The sequence below is a fragment of the Rhinoderma darwinii genome, chromosome 6 (assembly GCF_050947455.1).
Source record: "Rhinoderma darwinii isolate aRhiDar2 chromosome 6, aRhiDar2.hap1, whole genome shotgun sequence".
NCBI classification, from domain to species: Eukaryota; Metazoa; Chordata; class Amphibia; order Anura; family Rhinodermatidae; genus Rhinoderma; species Rhinoderma darwinii.
The window spans coordinates 33337635-33355042 of NC_134692.1; the positions used below are offsets into that span (position 1 = coordinate 33337635).

The 17408-nt window shown below is 41.6% G+C and overlaps 1 protein-coding gene across 5 annotated transcripts in view; it reads left to right on the top strand.

The window, feature by feature from the left end:
• The window catches only part of RAPGEF4 (Rap guanine nucleotide exchange factor 4), a 250177-nt gene that overhangs the window by 124672 nt on the left and 108097 nt on the right, over nt 1-17408 (top strand). For all 5 annotated transcript variants that reach the window (XR_012849484.1, XM_075829468.1, XM_075829469.1 and 2 more), the window contains one exon: nt 16152-16221. Coding sequence is in view for 4 of the 5 variants with exons in the window: in XM_075829468.1 (XP_075685583.1) it covers nt 16152-16221 (70 nt within the window). In the remaining variant the exon portion in view is untranslated. The remainder of the gene's footprint in view (nt 1-16151; nt 16222-17408) is intronic.

Here is a 17408-nt window from a genome sequence, read left to right on the forward strand (position 1 = left end):
TGCTGGGTGGGACCAGCAGGAGGACACTTTGTGATCTGCTTATTGTTAAAGAGGCTCTGTCACCAGATTATAAGTGCCCTATCTCCTACATAATCTGATCGGCGCTGTTATGTAGATAACAACAGTGGTTTTTATTTTGAAAAACGATCATTTTTGACCAAGTTATAAACAATTTTAGATTTATGCTAATTAGTTTCTTAATAGACAACTGGGCGTGTTTTTACTTTTTACCAACTGAGCATTGTGAAGAGGAGTGTATGACGCTGACCAATTAGTGACCAATCAGCGTCATACACTTCTCATTGTTCCAGCCCAGCTTCTTTCACTGCACAATCACACTGGGCTGGAACAATGAGAAGTGTATGACGCTGATTGGTCACTGATTGGTCAGCGTCATATACTCCTCTTCACAACGCTCAGTTGGTAAAAAGTAAAAACACGCCCAGTTGTCTATTAAGAAAGTAACTAGCATAAATCTAAAATTGTTTATAACTTGCTCAAAAATGATCGTTTTTCAAAATAAAAACCACTGCTGTTATCTACATTACAGCGCCGATCAGATTATGTAGGAGATAGGGCACTTATAATCTGGTGACAGAGCTTCTTTAAGGGACCCTTTGAACAATTAGGGATTGTTCAAAGTGGAGATCTCCTTTAAGTGGTGTTTAGATTCAACAGGTCTGGCAGTAATCATGCCTGGATGTGGCTAGTGAAATGAAACCCAATTGACAATTGAATTTGGTTAACTAGTTGAGTAAGTAGCTAAGGGGGCATTTACTTTTTCACATAGGGCCAGGTGGGGCTGAACAGTATTTTTCCTTCAATAAATGAAATCAATATTTAAAAACAGCATTTTTTTACTTGGGTTTTCTTTTGCCTAATATTAAAAGTATTTTGATGATCTGAAACAAGTGTGACAAAAATGCAAAAATAGAAGAAATTAAGAAGGGACAAATTCTTTTTCCCTTCACTGTATGTATATACACAGATGCGTGCCTTGCAAAAGTATTGGATTCCCATCAGTCTTGTCTGAATTACAAATGACACAGACATAGATTGAATACTTTTCATATTTAAAAAAAAAGTCTGCTGACTTTAAGAGCATGCTAATTTGTAATACAGAATACGGTCTGGAACAATATGTATAAATGTTATTTGTAATCCCCCCAAAAAAAATCAGGGGCTTGAATATTTTATTAACAAATAAACATATAAAGCGTTCATAAACTTTCTTTTACTCCTGAAGACAAATTCTATGTATTCTTCTTATTAAAATATTCTATTAATGAGAAATAAGCCCAGAGAAATAGAAAGTAATGTGCGCCACTTACGATGCCTGAGCTACATATTTATTGAGTGTAACTTGAGATAGATTAAAGTGAACCATTGTTGGGCACACACTGGCCGTCAGCTTTATCTGGAAATGGGGCATGGGTCTGCTGGAACCAAAGGCTGTCACATGTCATTTATTGTGCTGCCAATAAACAAGATTTGCCTTTTGCTGGTTGATGGAAGAACTCCGCACTGTAAACATTTCTGGCACTGCTTGTAAATATTCTGTCAAATAAAAAAAATATTTATTTATTTAAAAAAAATAAAAAATCACAACTACACCTGTAAGTGGCTCGCGCATATTCCTTCATATTCTAAACCTTCTTTCCCTCCCTCCCCTATGGTTGATATATATCTAAATGATACACAATACTCTTCTCTATGCTGTTTATATTGTGAGCATACATACATGATTCTGATTTACCATTGTACCGCTCATATTACCTCCACTTTCCGCTCCCCTTCCCTTCCCTCTTCCCTACCTTTTTTATATTAAAAGCTTTGTTAAAACAAAATAAAAACATTTAGAAACAAAATAAAGAAATAAGGCTGGGTTCACACAGAGTTTTTTGCAGGCGGAAAATCTGCCTCAAAATTCCGTTTGGAATTTTGAATCCGATTTTGCTCTGCCTGCACGCCGATTTTTGCAGCGTTTTTCACCCGCGGCCATTGAGTGCCGCGGGCAAAAAACGCAGTGAAATACGCTTTCTCTGCTTTCTATTGCTGTCAATGGGAGGTCAGAGGCGTAAACGCCCGAAAATAGGACATGTCCATTCTTCTTCCCACGAGACGGTTTTTACGCTCGCAGGAAATAAACGCCTCCGCCTCCCATTGAAGTCAATGGGAGGCATTTTCGGCCGTTTTTTGGCGCGGTTTCCACATCAAAAAACTCAGTGTGAACTCCCCCTAAGTGATTGAGTTGTTCTTTTCTATCGCATTGTAAAAAATTCTATCTATCCATTTCTCAGTTATATCTGTTTCTAGGATATCTGGGTGACAATAAGTATGGCTGCCATTACAGCTGCAATAGAAGCTTGTCAGCAGCTCTCCGCTGCTCTCTGTTTTAAGATTTACTTTGCTTAATGTTGTTCACCAATATATGTGTTTATATGTATTTATATTGTGTTAGGCCTCATGCACACGGCCGTGCCCGTAATCACGGCCCGCAATTGCGGGCACGGCCGGCCGCTGACGGCCACGGCCCGCATTTTCATGCTGTGCTCCTATACAAAGTATATGAGCACGGCCGGTAAAAAACGAAACGTAGGACATGCTCCATAATTCCTGGCACGGTTCTATGGCACGGACACTCTTCTGTAACTGTACGGAAAGGTGTCCGCGGCCAATAGAACTGGGCAGGTCCGTAATTGCAGTCCGCAATTACGGAGATTTTTTTTACGGTTGTGTGCATGGGGCCTTAGGGTTTGGAGCTGTAACATCTTGTACTCACAGACATTAGCTTCTGCAGTGCACAAATGATTTGTACTGTCCTGGAAAATACATCTAAAAATGTGTTCCCACCATAGACATTCAGCGTTTTCCAGTATGGAGCAGTGTACAAGGCTATGTAAACCTTTGTAGTCTTTTTTGTATGTAATGTTTGTGCTTAGTGTTTTTAATTATTTTTTCTTCTTTTAGACATTTATTAAAAATGTTATTTCGTTTTAGAACTGCAGCTAATTTGTTTTCACTATACATAGAAGCAGCATAATGACTCGGCTTACGGTGGCTCCTGTGTGACTCTAGCACACAACTGACAGGTTTGGCTTACAGCAGCTTCTATGTACAGTGGATACATAGAAGCTGCAGCACTTAAATGTAATAAACTTTTTTTTATAAATGTCTATTAGAAAAATGTTTAAAAACACTAAACACATACATTACATAAAAAAAAGGGTTCAAAGGCTAACATAGTCTTGACTTTAGTACTAATTTATAGTAATGCGATGATCTCCTTTGGTCCCACTAGTGCAGAATAATATTTGCTACTGTGTGGGGAGCCACATGCGGGGGGCCTGAGGGCCACATGTGGCTCCCGAGCAACTGGTAGGGGAACACAGCTCTACAGTTTCTGTGGTCTAAGTTCATATGGCTCACCGCGTTCCAGCCGTTCTACTCCTTCCATAGGAAAATAATTGGGCGGCATTGCTTTTCCTGACCTATACCAATGCAATATATCAGCGCACCATACGAGAATAGTAGACTGGAGTAGGCACTACCTGGGTATCCCAAGGGCTGGATATCTGCAGAACAAGCCTCCATGACCACACCACTTTTCAACTTACGGTTGCTCACCTCCCCAGTGAACAACACTATACGCTATAGGTCTGACACCCCGGGTCGCCTCCCGATTTATTCTCTAAGCTGGGTCTTTCCCCATCGCCATCCCCCTTATTTCCTATGCTGCTTTCTTCCTAGGGGAAGTAGTTGGTAGTTTTGGAGAATAGATCAGAGGGGGGAGATTTCAGTTAAGACACTTCCTGAAAGACTCAGGAGCTGCATTCACTAACGTACCAGACCTAGACCCCTGGCGCCTGTCCCAACTTACTCAGTTTTTGTGCTGTCTACCATCCTTATTTTGCACCACTCACGCTCAAACACTATTTGAAGCACTATGTACATCTTGGGGTCCAATCTGGTGCTCACTCTAAATGATCCAGGGCTGGCTGTCCCCACCCCCAGAGGGATGGTATCCCATACCTCTCTAAATGGGGGAGATCTGTAGATCACCTGGACCGATGAGTAATCCAGGAACTTTTCCTTGGCTCATAAATCCTTGATCTCTTCTAGGTATCAAGAAACAAACTATAAGCTACTTGTGCCCACAGTGTTGTACAAAATATTCCTGAAAATCTCCCCCCACTGTTGGAGGTGTGGAGAGGAGTATGGCACACTTCTCTATGTGTTCTGGTCCTGTTGCTTTAGTGCCCCATTTTGGCAGGAGATCAACTCCATCATTTTGAGAGTGACTGGTTGGCCCTTGCCCTATAAGACGGGGCTCTTCCTACTGCATCACAGCAATATACCCCTACAAAAATATAAACGCTCACTCATGAGACATCTCTTGAATGTGGCGACGGCCTGAATTCTGGCGCATTATGCTTTGTAAATTTCCGCCAATGTGTTCTATCATCTTTTGTTTTATTTGTCTGCAATTAACAAACGTATTTTTTTAATTTTATTTACAAATGATATAATCTCAAACTAGCCTAGACTAAATGAATAACTCTTCTTTATTTTATAGATTACAATTACCCTTTATCAGGACACAGTATGTGTTTCCTAAATCCATTCTCCTTGTTTAGATTCTAGTGTCACATGGTATAATTTCCCATGACTATATTTTATGAAGGCCACATACATCTGATCATGGAAAGACTGCAGCAAAAAACTAACATTACCCAATAATTTAGAACTACTGAAGCATGCACCAATAACCTTATACATGCATCAATACTCAATTATTCTTGTTATTCCAAAATAGCTCATTATGGAAATACAATATCCAAAGAGACGAGCTTGATCAAAAACAGCAGATTTCATGATCAGGGGCGCCAACCTATGGTATGTAAATGTGTGCAAACTCATTATACATGCCAAATGACAGAAATTATTACGATGGGCTGCTAAATGAATCGTTGCTGAGAAGCTGGAGCCTGTGATTGAATAGTGGAATTCATCATAATTTTAGTATAAAATTACCTAAATGGAAACATTCTCATTTTTACATATACAATCAAATCATCTTGGGACTTCAAATGAACTCAATCATCCATACTGAGAAATCTGTATTAGCTGCGTGGCGTTCCAGAGAGGCCTTTTAAGTATTTTACAGAAAGAAATTGTGTGAATTGATGTATGCCAGAAAAATGTTTTTAAACAAACATAAGAAACGTCCATAAAATTGCAATGTTTGTAAAGTTTGTGTAGTTCTGTAAAGTATATGAGGACATGCCTCTCAACTTCAGTTGATAGAGCGGTGTCCTGGTTGGGAGACCACCATCTCTATTGGCTCAGCATTCATCAATAGTGTCCATATGAAGGGGTTGGCTTTACCAAACAAACTTATATACCTTAAATAAAAGAGATTGCCACTCACTTCTTGTGTTGAGGACCACAGTTGAAAGGAAACGATTACTTGTGTTCTTCTGTTTTTCCCATAGGGCGGGGTATGAACATGCAGTCCTATGTAAATATTCCATTTATGAATGACACATATTTAAGTAAACTGTATCCCACCATCCAGCAGTGTTCCGTGCCCTATCTACACTAAAGAGACCTGAGCCACCAGACCAGTTTAGACCTTCTTCACAGACATCTTGTTGTGTAACCGCTCCTTATAATAAATACTTGTGGCCATTCCGTCACTGCTTTTGACGATACCAGTGTGAATTACCACCACGATGGTAAAGCAGGCTGGTTTAGAGGAATTATTATCAATGACGAAATCACCAAGAGTAGATGTACCGAAGGCACACATTGGCATAGCAATGAGAGAGGGTACAGTATTTCCCACATAACAGCTCTATATGTAGGAAAAACATTTTCTAAAACACTAATCAATGGGGTTCTGGCTGCTGGGACTTACACATCTCCCTAGATTGGGTAGGTTTAGGTGCCGTCGGCCAGTGGGGAGCAAGCCTTGCATGCATGGCCACTGTCCATTGCGATAAATGGTAGTTGGGCCTCATGTATACAAGCGTGTCACAGCTCTGTAACTTCTATAGGGCCGTACTGTGCCTCCATATGCCATATGACGGACACCATATTGCAAAGCTATTCTCCCCTAGAAGAATTGTTTCTAGGCGAAAATGACTCCGTAATATGGCACTGGACGGAGCATCATATGGCACCACATGGAGTGCCTACAGATCCAGCGCTGCAGGGACTCTGTGTACCTCGGCACATCCTCTGTTCACACAGCTTATTTGAACGTGTCGGCAATGAGCCACAGAGGGATTGTCAAAACATTATTATATCTCTTTAATAAGGGGTTGTCTGAGATAAAGAAAAAAAAGACAGCTCTTTTCCATATACTGTTTCCGGTATTGCAGCTCAGTTGCTTTAAAGAGGCTCTGTCACCAGATTATAAGTGTCCTATCTCCTACATAATGTGATCAGCGCTGTAATGTAGATAACAGCAGTGGTTTTTATTTTGAAAAACGATCATTTTTGAGCAAGTTATGAGCTAGGTTAGATTTATGCTAATGAGTTTCTCAATGGACAACTGGGCGTGTTTTTACTTTTTACCAACTGGGTGTTGTACAGAGGAGTGTATGACGCTGACCAATCAGTGACCAATCAGTGTCCTGCACTTCTCATTGTTCCAGCCCAGCAAGATCCATAGCACAGTGTGATTGTTACAGCGTGATTGTGCAATGAAAGAAGCTGGGCTGAAACAATGGGGTGTTAAGGATTTCACCTGCTTTTTTACCTGCTCCGGTTTATATTTTATTGAGTAAAGAACCGATGATTGTTATATTTTAGCTGTAAATAACTGGTGTAGATATATCTGTTTCATGTATGTGAGGGGCAGCATTTACAAATTCATAGTTGTGGATGTAGTGACAGTAACATTTATTGAATGGTAGACAAGTCTCTATCCTGTAGGACATTATGAAATATGGAAGTGACAAGATTGGCAGGATATTGGCAGCCCAACTGACTTGACGGATTAACATCAGTTCCATAGTCGTGTTTTTTTAAGGATTATGATTACTTCCATTTATCATCTCTCTTTATCTCACCCGTCCTGTTCCAATGCATTTGAAAGCTTGTAAGAAATGAATGCGTGGGTTAGAGGGGTTTAGTGCTCAGTGTTGTAAAAAAACAGACATTTATAAAGCAGAAGTGCACATCAGGTGAGAAGCTTATAGATTTTATTTATGTTGTCAGAGAGAAAGTTACTGTCTGCAGAAATCCCTGACAAGTTACTTTAGCAGTCCAGGGGCAGATTGGATTTGACTTAAAGGGAATCTCCACCTTTTAATACAATGACGTTTTAAGGCCCAACAATTTGTACTGATTAACTTGTTAATATATCTTTATATCGGTCGGAGCTCTATTTTTCTGATACAGATCTATAAATGCCCTCTTTTACCTCAATTTGCTACCCTAGGTAAGGGCAGCATAATAGAGGTACAGTTACCTTAGCCACAACTGCACCAAATATATTGCACTTGGGATTACAGGACCGATCAAGAATACGTCAGACTCATAGTTATGATCCCGGAGTATTCATGAGGACTAAGCTCCCACCGCCCTCCTGGCCTAGGGCAGTATATTGAGGTGACAGATCTACTTTAAATGATAACATTATGGCTAAGAGCTTAGGAGCTTATTGGATATATTATTGAGTTCAATGTAAACTCTTAGGCTATGTTCACACGGAGTATTTTGGGGGAGGAATATCTGCCTCAAAATTCCGTTTGGAACTTTGAGGCAGATATTCCTCTCCCTGCACGCCGATTTTCGCGGCAATTATCGCGCCGTTTTTTCGCCCGCGGCCATTGAGCGCCGCGGGCATAAAACAGTGAGATATACGCTTTCTCCTGCCTCCCATTGAAGTCAATGGGAGGTCGGAGGCGGAAGCGCCCGAAGATAGGGCATGTCGCTTCTTTTTCTCGCGAGGCAGTTTTACTGCTCGCGGGAAAAAGACGCCGACGCCTCCCATTGAAATCAATGGGAGGCGTTCTCGGGCCATTTCTGCCGAGTTTTGCGACGCGGTTTCCGCGTCAAAAAACTCGGCAAAATACCCCGTGTGAACATAGCCTTAGGTTTACTCTGAGTTCACACAGTTTTTTGCAGGAGGAAAATCTGCCTCAAAATTCCGTTTGGAATTTTGAGGCAGATTTCCTCTGCCTGCACGCCGTTTTCCCCCGCGGCCATTGAGCGCCACGGGCATAAAACGCCACGAAATACGCTTTCTCTGCCTCCCATTTATGTCAATGGGAGGTCAGAGGCGTAAACGCCCGAAGATAGGACATGTGCCTTCTTTTTCCTGCGAGCCGGTTTTTCCGCTCGTGGGGAAAAAACGCCTGTGCCTCCCATTGAAATAAATGGGAGACATTTTCGGCCGTTTTTTGGTGCGTTTTCCACTGCGGTTTCCGCGTCTAACAACATGTAAAGAAAACTCAGTGTGAACTGGCCCTTAAGCTCCTCGTAGTGATGGCTGTTTTCTAACTCTGTATATATGCTGGGGATTTGAGCTCTGTATCAGAAAAGCGGAGCTCCGATTTTATAGATATATATTAGTAAAGTTGTTTTCCAGGTCTATTGATGGCCTATTCTTAGGATCTGACTCCCGGCACCCCCACCGATCAGCTGAGTGAAGGGGCTGCGCTTCGGTCAGTGCCACGTCTCCCTTATTGTCTACCAGGCACAGTGCAATATATTTAGTAGTGGACGTGCCTGGTATTGGCGGACTGAGCTGCAGAGAGCTGCAGTAACAGGCACAGCCACTACAATATGAATTGAGCATCGGAGCCCCTTCACTCAGCTGATCGGTGGGGATGCCGGGGGTTGGATGCTCACTGATCCTAGTGATAGGCTATCATTATCAAAGTCCTGGAAAGTCCCTTTTAATTGAACCAACAGAATTTTGAACCTAATATGATTTTACACATTGAACAAAGTTCTATAATATTGAACCAATTAAAAACTCTTATAGCAATCTTTCAGTATGTCTCTGTATGTGAACAACAAGTATCATGGCTGCCGGCAGCCTTCACATACATGACATGGAAATTCCTGTCAGTGGAACAACTTTCTGAAACGCTAGAGTTAAGTAATCCACTAATGTTGCATGATAGTATTGGACTTTGGAGGCAGCTGATCAACACTGTGCAGACAGTGCAGGTTAGTGGTCTAGTGTATGAGAACAGTAACATTACAAATGTTGGAATTTTTATTTTATTTTTTTCCTTCCGGGCCCTGCTGATTTCTCCTAGAACCAAGCAAGATGGGAAAATTTTCCTTTTATATTTATGCTCTATGGGGTCAAGGCTTAGACTCTACATTATGACCATTAAGTCCACGAAGAAGAGTGCGTCATCCAATACAATTTATCTACCATGTGCAACATTTTTCCACGAGTTAGTCTCCTTTTATATTGTCATTTTTCTATCAGGGGTTTTATTATTTTTGATGGCAAGAATAGCATAGTCTTGCAGTCTTATTCTTGCCATAAAAATACTGGAAATTGGGATCCATCATTTTCATTAGGGAAATAGATCTGTCATACCTGTCATGGCTCCGTGATGAACAAAAGCGATGACACCTTTTTTTTTTTTACCATACTTTTATCGGATACAGTTTTTTTGTTTTTTTTTAGTTGTATGGAGGACTGTATTTGGTTCTTTCTCTCCTTGGACATATAGATATGTGATACTTGTGATATATATATATATATATATATATATATATATATATATATATATATATATGTGTGTGTGTGTGAGGCTATGTTATATATATATATATATATATATATATGTATGTGTATATATATATATATATATATGTGTATATATATATGTGTATGTGTGTATATATATATATGTATATATATATATATATATACTTACATATGTGTGTGTGTGACACTTCAGTGGTGTTAGCAAGAGAGGAGGGGCTGTGACAACCTTCTATTTATTACCATGAAGAGTTTAGTGGTTGTTGCAATCAAAAAATTACTCTCTTTTAAACCATAAAACATTATTGCATCACATTGTAAGAGAAGATCCTAAGCAAACCTAGGACAAATCAACAAAAACAGAAAATGTAATAAGGGATTTTATCTGGCGTTTTGGTAAACGAATCTTACACAATGACAGGTATCTACAAAAATATCTTGACAAACCCAAAGGAAAGGAAATAGGATTGAGGGGCTAATAAGTTGTCCCTTTAATGTCGTTGGATACAATGCAGGAATATGAGATGGTCTTCTGAGTCAGAGGAAGCATGATTATGGTAAAAGTCAAGAAATGTTTCTGTAGAAATGCTGATGGATTCACGAAATAGCCTTACTGTGGATTTAAAAGGTTAACACAGTAATGGAATATAATAGACATCAGGTTATCATGAATATAAAAAGGCCATGAATCAAGTGGGACCCCAGCTATTATAGTCTGCACAAAAGGGCACGATACGTGGGCTGAGCGCTCCTTATCAGCGGCTCATATTCTGTATTTATATCAGAGCTGGGATTGCTCCCGGAGCTCATATAGGATTGTACATTCGGTTAAAACACTGATTTGTTCTGCAGATTTTCTTTTGAGTCCTGAGAGGCAGCCTTACATAACACTTGCTATTTTTACCACTGTGTCTACCTTGCCGGGGCGCAGATAAAATAACACGAGCTGTGTAGTTTAATATTGAGCATAAAGGAGAGGCAGAACATTTCTTGTCTATATGCAGTGATAGCTCCAGCCACACATAATAGTCCTCTAAATTATATGGCTGGTTGTTCTGTGAATTTGCCTAAAAGGTAGCGCATATAATCCCTGCCAATCTATGGAAATTTATGAGCTGATATTTATAATATTTCTATTGTCAAATCCTTGTTGTCATATATTAAAAAGGCTGAATAAGATGTTTTATTGGAATGTTAGGTTCATACCGCATTTTATTGGTCAAGGATTGTGCAAACGGGCTTTAAGTCTTACGTACATAGGACTGGACAACCCCCCTTATACTTTCCAGAAGACTCTAGTCTAAGCATTAGTAATATTGAGTAAACTTTTAAAATTGAAGGACTTGGAAATAGTCGGTATTTCTTGTAAACTACACTAAAATCGAAATTAAACCCTGTGTTATTGCTGACATTTTTGTATACTATGCATGAATTTAGGATTCTCGGGTAAACCGTAATTAGTATTATATTTGGTAATGAAAGCCGGGTCATTACAAATTCAAAAAGTGAGAATACTTCCATTTAAAGTGTAGTGAAAGATCAGAAGAGTCAACTAAGAAGATAGTCTGTTTCTCTTGTATTCAGGCACTAACAAAGCCCAGAAATATTTAACAACATATATTATTTCAAGATGAATTTTTGTTTGTGTTAAATGGAAAGCTCCATTTTGTAGCATGTTTTGGACTGGCCTAAACTGAGTAGAACCGTGCGTGTGTGTGCGTGTGTGTGTGTGTGTGTGTGTGTGTGTGTGTGAATGTGGGGGCGGGGGGGGTTCTGGGTGTATTTGTTGCGGTCGTGTGAAACTAGCTGAACGTAGAGGTTATGTTAGTTTTTTAGGAAATAATGCAACGTCCTAATCAATTAGCCTGTGTACCTCCTAACCACAGGAAATCATTTGGTATAGCTTTAGGCCTAATGCAAATGGCCATATTATGGCTCCGTATGTGGCCATAATAGGGCACCCAGAGAACTGCATAGGGCCTCTACTGTACCGCTGTGTGCCTGCCAGCATACAGAGGTTTTTTTCTGTATGCCGTATAAATCATTGCTTCTAGGAGAGAATAGCTGTGTCGCTACAGCACCTGATGGAGCATTGTACGGCAGCGCCTGATGGAGCATTGTACGGCAGCGCCTGATGGAGAATTGTACGGGAGCATCTGATGGAGCATTGTACGGCAGCACCTGATAGAGCATTGTACGGCAGTGCCTGATGGAGCATTGTACGGCAGCGCCTGATGGAGCATTGTACGGTAGCGCCTGATGGAGCATTGTACGGCAGCGCCTGATGGAGCATTGTATGGCAGCGCCTGATGGAGCATTGTACGGCAGCGCCTGATGGGGCATTGTACGGCAGCGCCTGATGGAGCATTGTACGGCAGCGCCTGATGGAGCATTGTACGGCAGCGCCTGATGGAGCATTGTACGGCAGCGCCTGATGGGGCATTGTACGGCAGCGCCTGATGGAGCATTGTACGGCAGCGCCTGATGGAGCATTGTACGGCGGCGCCTGATGGAGCATTGTACGGCAGCGCCTGATGGAGCATTGTACGGCAGCGCCTGATGGAGCATTGTGCGCCTGATGAAGCATTGTACGCCAGCGCCTGATGGAGCATTGTGCGCCTGATGAAGCATTGTACGCCAGCGCCTGATGGAGCATTGTACGGCAGCGCCTGATGGAGCATTGTACGCCAGCGCCTGATGGAGCATTGTACGCCAGCGCCTGATGGAGCATTGTACGGCAGCACCTGATGGAGCATTGTACGCCAGCACCTGATGGAGCATTGTACGGCAGCACCTGATGGAGCATTGTTGGTAGCACCTGATGGAGCATTGTACGGCAGCACCTGAAGGAGCATTGTACGGCAGCACCTGATGGAGTTTCTATGTCGTGTGCATGAGGCCTTAGGGAAATGCTCTTACATCTAGGCTCTCTAGGTTTTCCCTTAATCCAACTATTGCTCCAAACTTTTTTCACTATCATATTTTTCAGATATTGTAAACCAATCCAAATGTTTTTCTGCAAAAATCTAAATGATACAACACATACTTTGCCCCTTGGGCTTTATACGATGATCAACCAGTATATAAATAATCATAACCAACCAAGACAAAATATATGAACATGTCTAATAAATTTGACCGATCAGAATTGCAATGCAGTCGTTTTTCATAGATTTTCTACACAAGCAATCAATATAGATCATACTGGAGAAAGTTTTTATGTGTCCATGTACTTAAAGGGGCAGTTCAATTTAAAAAAAAATCCTTTTTTATTGGAAGGTTTCCCCAAACATAAATTAGTCACACGATGTATTGCTGCTGGGACCCCCATCAATGAGCTGGAATCTCTGGGGGGGGGACCCCTAGGAAAGTATTAATTTCACACCAGAGGAGTAATAAAGCAATGAAATGGGCTGTCCTTGTAAGGCACGGACATGCCGAGTCGATGGCTGTGGCTAATATGGTCCTGAACGGGGGAACCCTTCTATTAACTTACAGTTCCCTAAATGGGTGCAGTTGCTGTACGTGGCCCCTACGGCCCGCATACGGGTGAATGGAGCACTGTCTGGAAAGTTTTCGCTGGCTAGGGGAACGCGCCAGGGGTGCCCATTGTCACCTTTGCTGTTTGCTCTGGCGGTGGAGCCATTAGCGTGACTCGTAGGACAGGAGGAGCGCATACGAGGCTTGCAATATGGGGAAGTGGAGGAAAACATCTCTCTATATGCAGATGATATTTTGATATACCTGGCAGACTCTGAGGACACTCTGGCAGTAGTACTGAACACAATCACAAGTTTTGGTGTATTTTCGGGATTAAATATTAACTGGAACAAGTCCGCTCTTATGCCACTTGACCCGGTCAATATTGTGGACACTGGAGTGGGACCCCGGGTTCCAGTAGTTACAGAGTTTACGGGGTTAAGGTGACGTCTCGGGTTCACGACTATATGAAGTTAAATGTTTTGCCACTGTTGCCCAAGGTTAAAAATAAGGTGGAGACCTGGAATAGACTCCCTCTTTCTGCTCTGGGGAGGACCAACCTAATCAAGATGATTCTTATGCCTCAAGTACTGTACATTCTCCATAATTCCCCAGTATGGATACCCAAACACTGGTTTAGACGACTGCATAATCTCGTTAGGGATCTTGTCTGGAAAAAAGGGGTTCCAAGAATAAAATTGGAAAAATTACAATTGGCAAAAGATGAAGGGGGTGTTGCTCTGCCGAATGCTTGGATATATTATTTGGCTGCTCAGAGCCAACATTTTAAAGGATGGGAGGACGCAGAGAAATGGGGATCTAGTATACGCTTATTGTCATACATAGGGGGAGGACTTAACCCGCTGGAGGGGCTGGAAGCGCATACCTACAAGAGATTGGCGAGTACTAAACCAGCATTGCTCCTGATACACAAAGTCTGGTGGCAATGCAAACAGATCTTAGGTATAGGAATGTGTACTAAATATACTCCCATATGGCATAATCCGGTTCTGTGGGAATTGTATCAATTGGAGGGCATGCAAAAATGGGAAATGGCAGGGGTTGGGAGACTACATCACCTGTATGATGATACTGTACTACGGTCCTTTCAACAGCTGAAAGACCAATTCCAACTGGAACACAGCATGTTCTATCAATACTTACAGATACGTCACGCCCTACAGGCGCAGGCGCCTGTGGTGGATCTGACGGTATGTGCGTGCTCTAGGGGTCCTAGACTATGTGGTTAGGGCGGACACGTCTAAAGGTCTGATCTCGATGGCCTACAAGAGCTTGTTATCCAAACACCTGGGAGATCCGATGGAGCTGGTGAGGGTGAAATGGGAACGGGATATTGGTCCCTTGCCCAAAGAGGAGTGGGAGGAGATATTAGCGTCATCCTGCCATCTTTCTTTCAGTCTGGCGCAGAGGAGATCCCAACTTTTCTTGATACATCGAGTGTACCGAACCCCGTGTGTGTTAAAACAGATGGGTCTCAGACCAGATGCTAAATGTCCTAGGTGTACAGAGGAGAATGCAGACATATATCACATGTTCTGGACGTGTGGGGCCCTGCGGACCTTATGGGGGGAGATATTGGAACTGATAAAACAAGTATATGGTCTGGAATTGGCGGCGGATCCCAAGGTCTTGCTGCTGGGGTGGGTGGGAGAATTGGAGAGTGACAGGATGGAAGGTCTGGCAATTGCGAAAATTTTATATCAGACTAGGAAATGTATTGCTAAACATTGGCTGGACGCGGAACCACCCGTGCATAGGGAAATTGTGGGAATGCTAAATCATAACACACTGATGGAGTATAAAATATTTTCGAAAAGGGGCAATCAGAAGAAATTTGATAAGCAGTGGGGCAGATGGTTGGCCTGTCCTGGGGTGGTGTCCTCTGAACTGAGCAGAATACGGATGCAAGTCCTCTAAGGGACCAGCAGTGGTCACTTTCAGAGCAGATGGGGGCGGGGGAGGGATATTGCTAATGGAATTGTTTTTTTTTTTATGTATCAAGTGTTACTGTTGGAGATACTGTTGGGGGCTGTGCTTGGGTTGGGGGGGAGGACATTTTGGGGATTTTTCTGTCATGCTGGAACTATTGTACATGATGCTGATACAAATGATGTATGATTGTCAATGTCTTATTGTTCGTGTTAATAAAACCGGATTGATTTAAAAAAAAACTTACAGTTCCCTAATAAGACATGTGAAAATGAGTTTTCTAAACTAGACAACCCCTTTAATTATAGATCTTTCGGTATGTAGGGAAATGTAAGAGTTAACCGTGTGCAGCTAAACCTGTAATATTAAAGACATTCACCGTCTCAGCGGGATTATTGTTAATCTAGGCTCTGTTTATTGATTGCTTACAAAATCTTTGGCTAATGTTAAATCATTGAAAATGACAGTGTGTCTCGGAGATTGCAGAACAATCCCGGTTCTATGCAGCTAATGCTTGTACTACTCGTGAAAGGACCTGTCACATTATCCCATTTAAAAGGATTAGATGGTCCATAAATATCACTGCTGTTTATCTCACACCTCCCTTTGCTGGAATTCATATTCCATACAAAACGCCTGATGTTACCTCTGGTGCCGAATTCTGTCAACAAAATGGAATGAAATGATTATGTGGCTGCTAAAGGTGTCACAGAAGGTATTACCTTTATATGCTAGAAGAGAAAAGAAGAAGGTGATATAGATTAAAAGGGAAGAAACACAAATACTTAATATATACTATGTATACTGTACCTTAGTCTTGCACAGAAGTTTAAGGGTCAAATACTTAGAAAGCAAATAGAGTTGTACCAGTGCCTGCATTACGATGTAGCCAAATGTTTTCTAAGAATTCTATTGAATCTTTATTGTTATTTAATTACATTTACTTTATGTTTTAATGTTTTTAATGTCTTTTTAGAAATATCGACAGTATATGGCTGGCTTCTTGGCTCCTCCATACGGCGTTCTTGAGACCGGCTCTAATGACAGTAAGTGAATGGGATGTTTTATCAAATGTGTCCTATCTATTGTGTTTTCTAGTCTAAATAGCAAGATAAATTAATTGTAGATTATAGTTTGTAAGTATAATTTCACAATGTGCTATTAGGCTGAGTTCACACTGTGCATTTTTGTTGTGTTTTTACCATGCATTTTTTATTTTGATAAACTCACATGTCTCTCAATGGAAATTCATCAACCAAAACAAAAAATGCATGCTAAAAATGCAACAAAAATGCAAAGTGTGAATCCAGCCTAATATATACACTGTTCAGCCATAATGTTAAAATTGACGGGTGAAGTGAAAAACATTGATTATCTCGTAACAATGGCACCAGTCAACGGGTGACATATATTAGGCAGCAAGTGATCAGTCAGTTCTTGAAGTTGATGTGTTGTAGGCAGGAAAAATGGACAAGTGTAAGAATCTGAGCAACTCTGACAAGGGCCAAATTGTGATGTCCAGACGACTGGGTCAGAGCATCTCCAAACAGCAGGTCTTGTTGGGTCTATGCTGTCGTTAGGGCCTACCAAAAGTGGTCCAAGGAAGGACAACCAGCGAACTGGCAACAGGGTTATGGGTGGCCAAAGCCCATTGATGCATCTGGGTAGCGAAGACTGCCATGTCTGGTCCTATGTCACAGAAGATCAACTGTAGCATAAATTGCTGAAAAAGTTAATGCTGGCTATGATAGAAAAGTGTCAGTACACACAGTGCATTGCAGCTTGCTGTATTTGGGGCTATGTAGCCGGAGACTGGTCATAGAGCCATGCTGACCCCTGTCCAACACCTAAAGCGAGTACAATGGACAGGTGAGCATCAGAACAGGATTATGGAGCAATGGAACAAGATGGCCTGGTCTGTTTTCTTTTATACCATGTGCATGTGGATGTCCGGGTGCATGTGTCACATATGTGGGGAAAAGATGGCCGCAGGATACACTATGGGAATGAGGCAAGTCGGCAGTGGTCCTGGCATTTATGTGGATGTTACTGGGACATGTACCGCCTGAACATTGTTGCAGACTAAATACACCTCTACATTGCAATGGTATTGCCTAATGACAGTGTCGTCCTTTTTCATGATAATGTGCCACGCCGCACTGCAAATATTGTACAGAAAAGAGTTCAAAGTATTGACATGGCCTCCAAATTCCCAAGATCTCAATCCGATCGA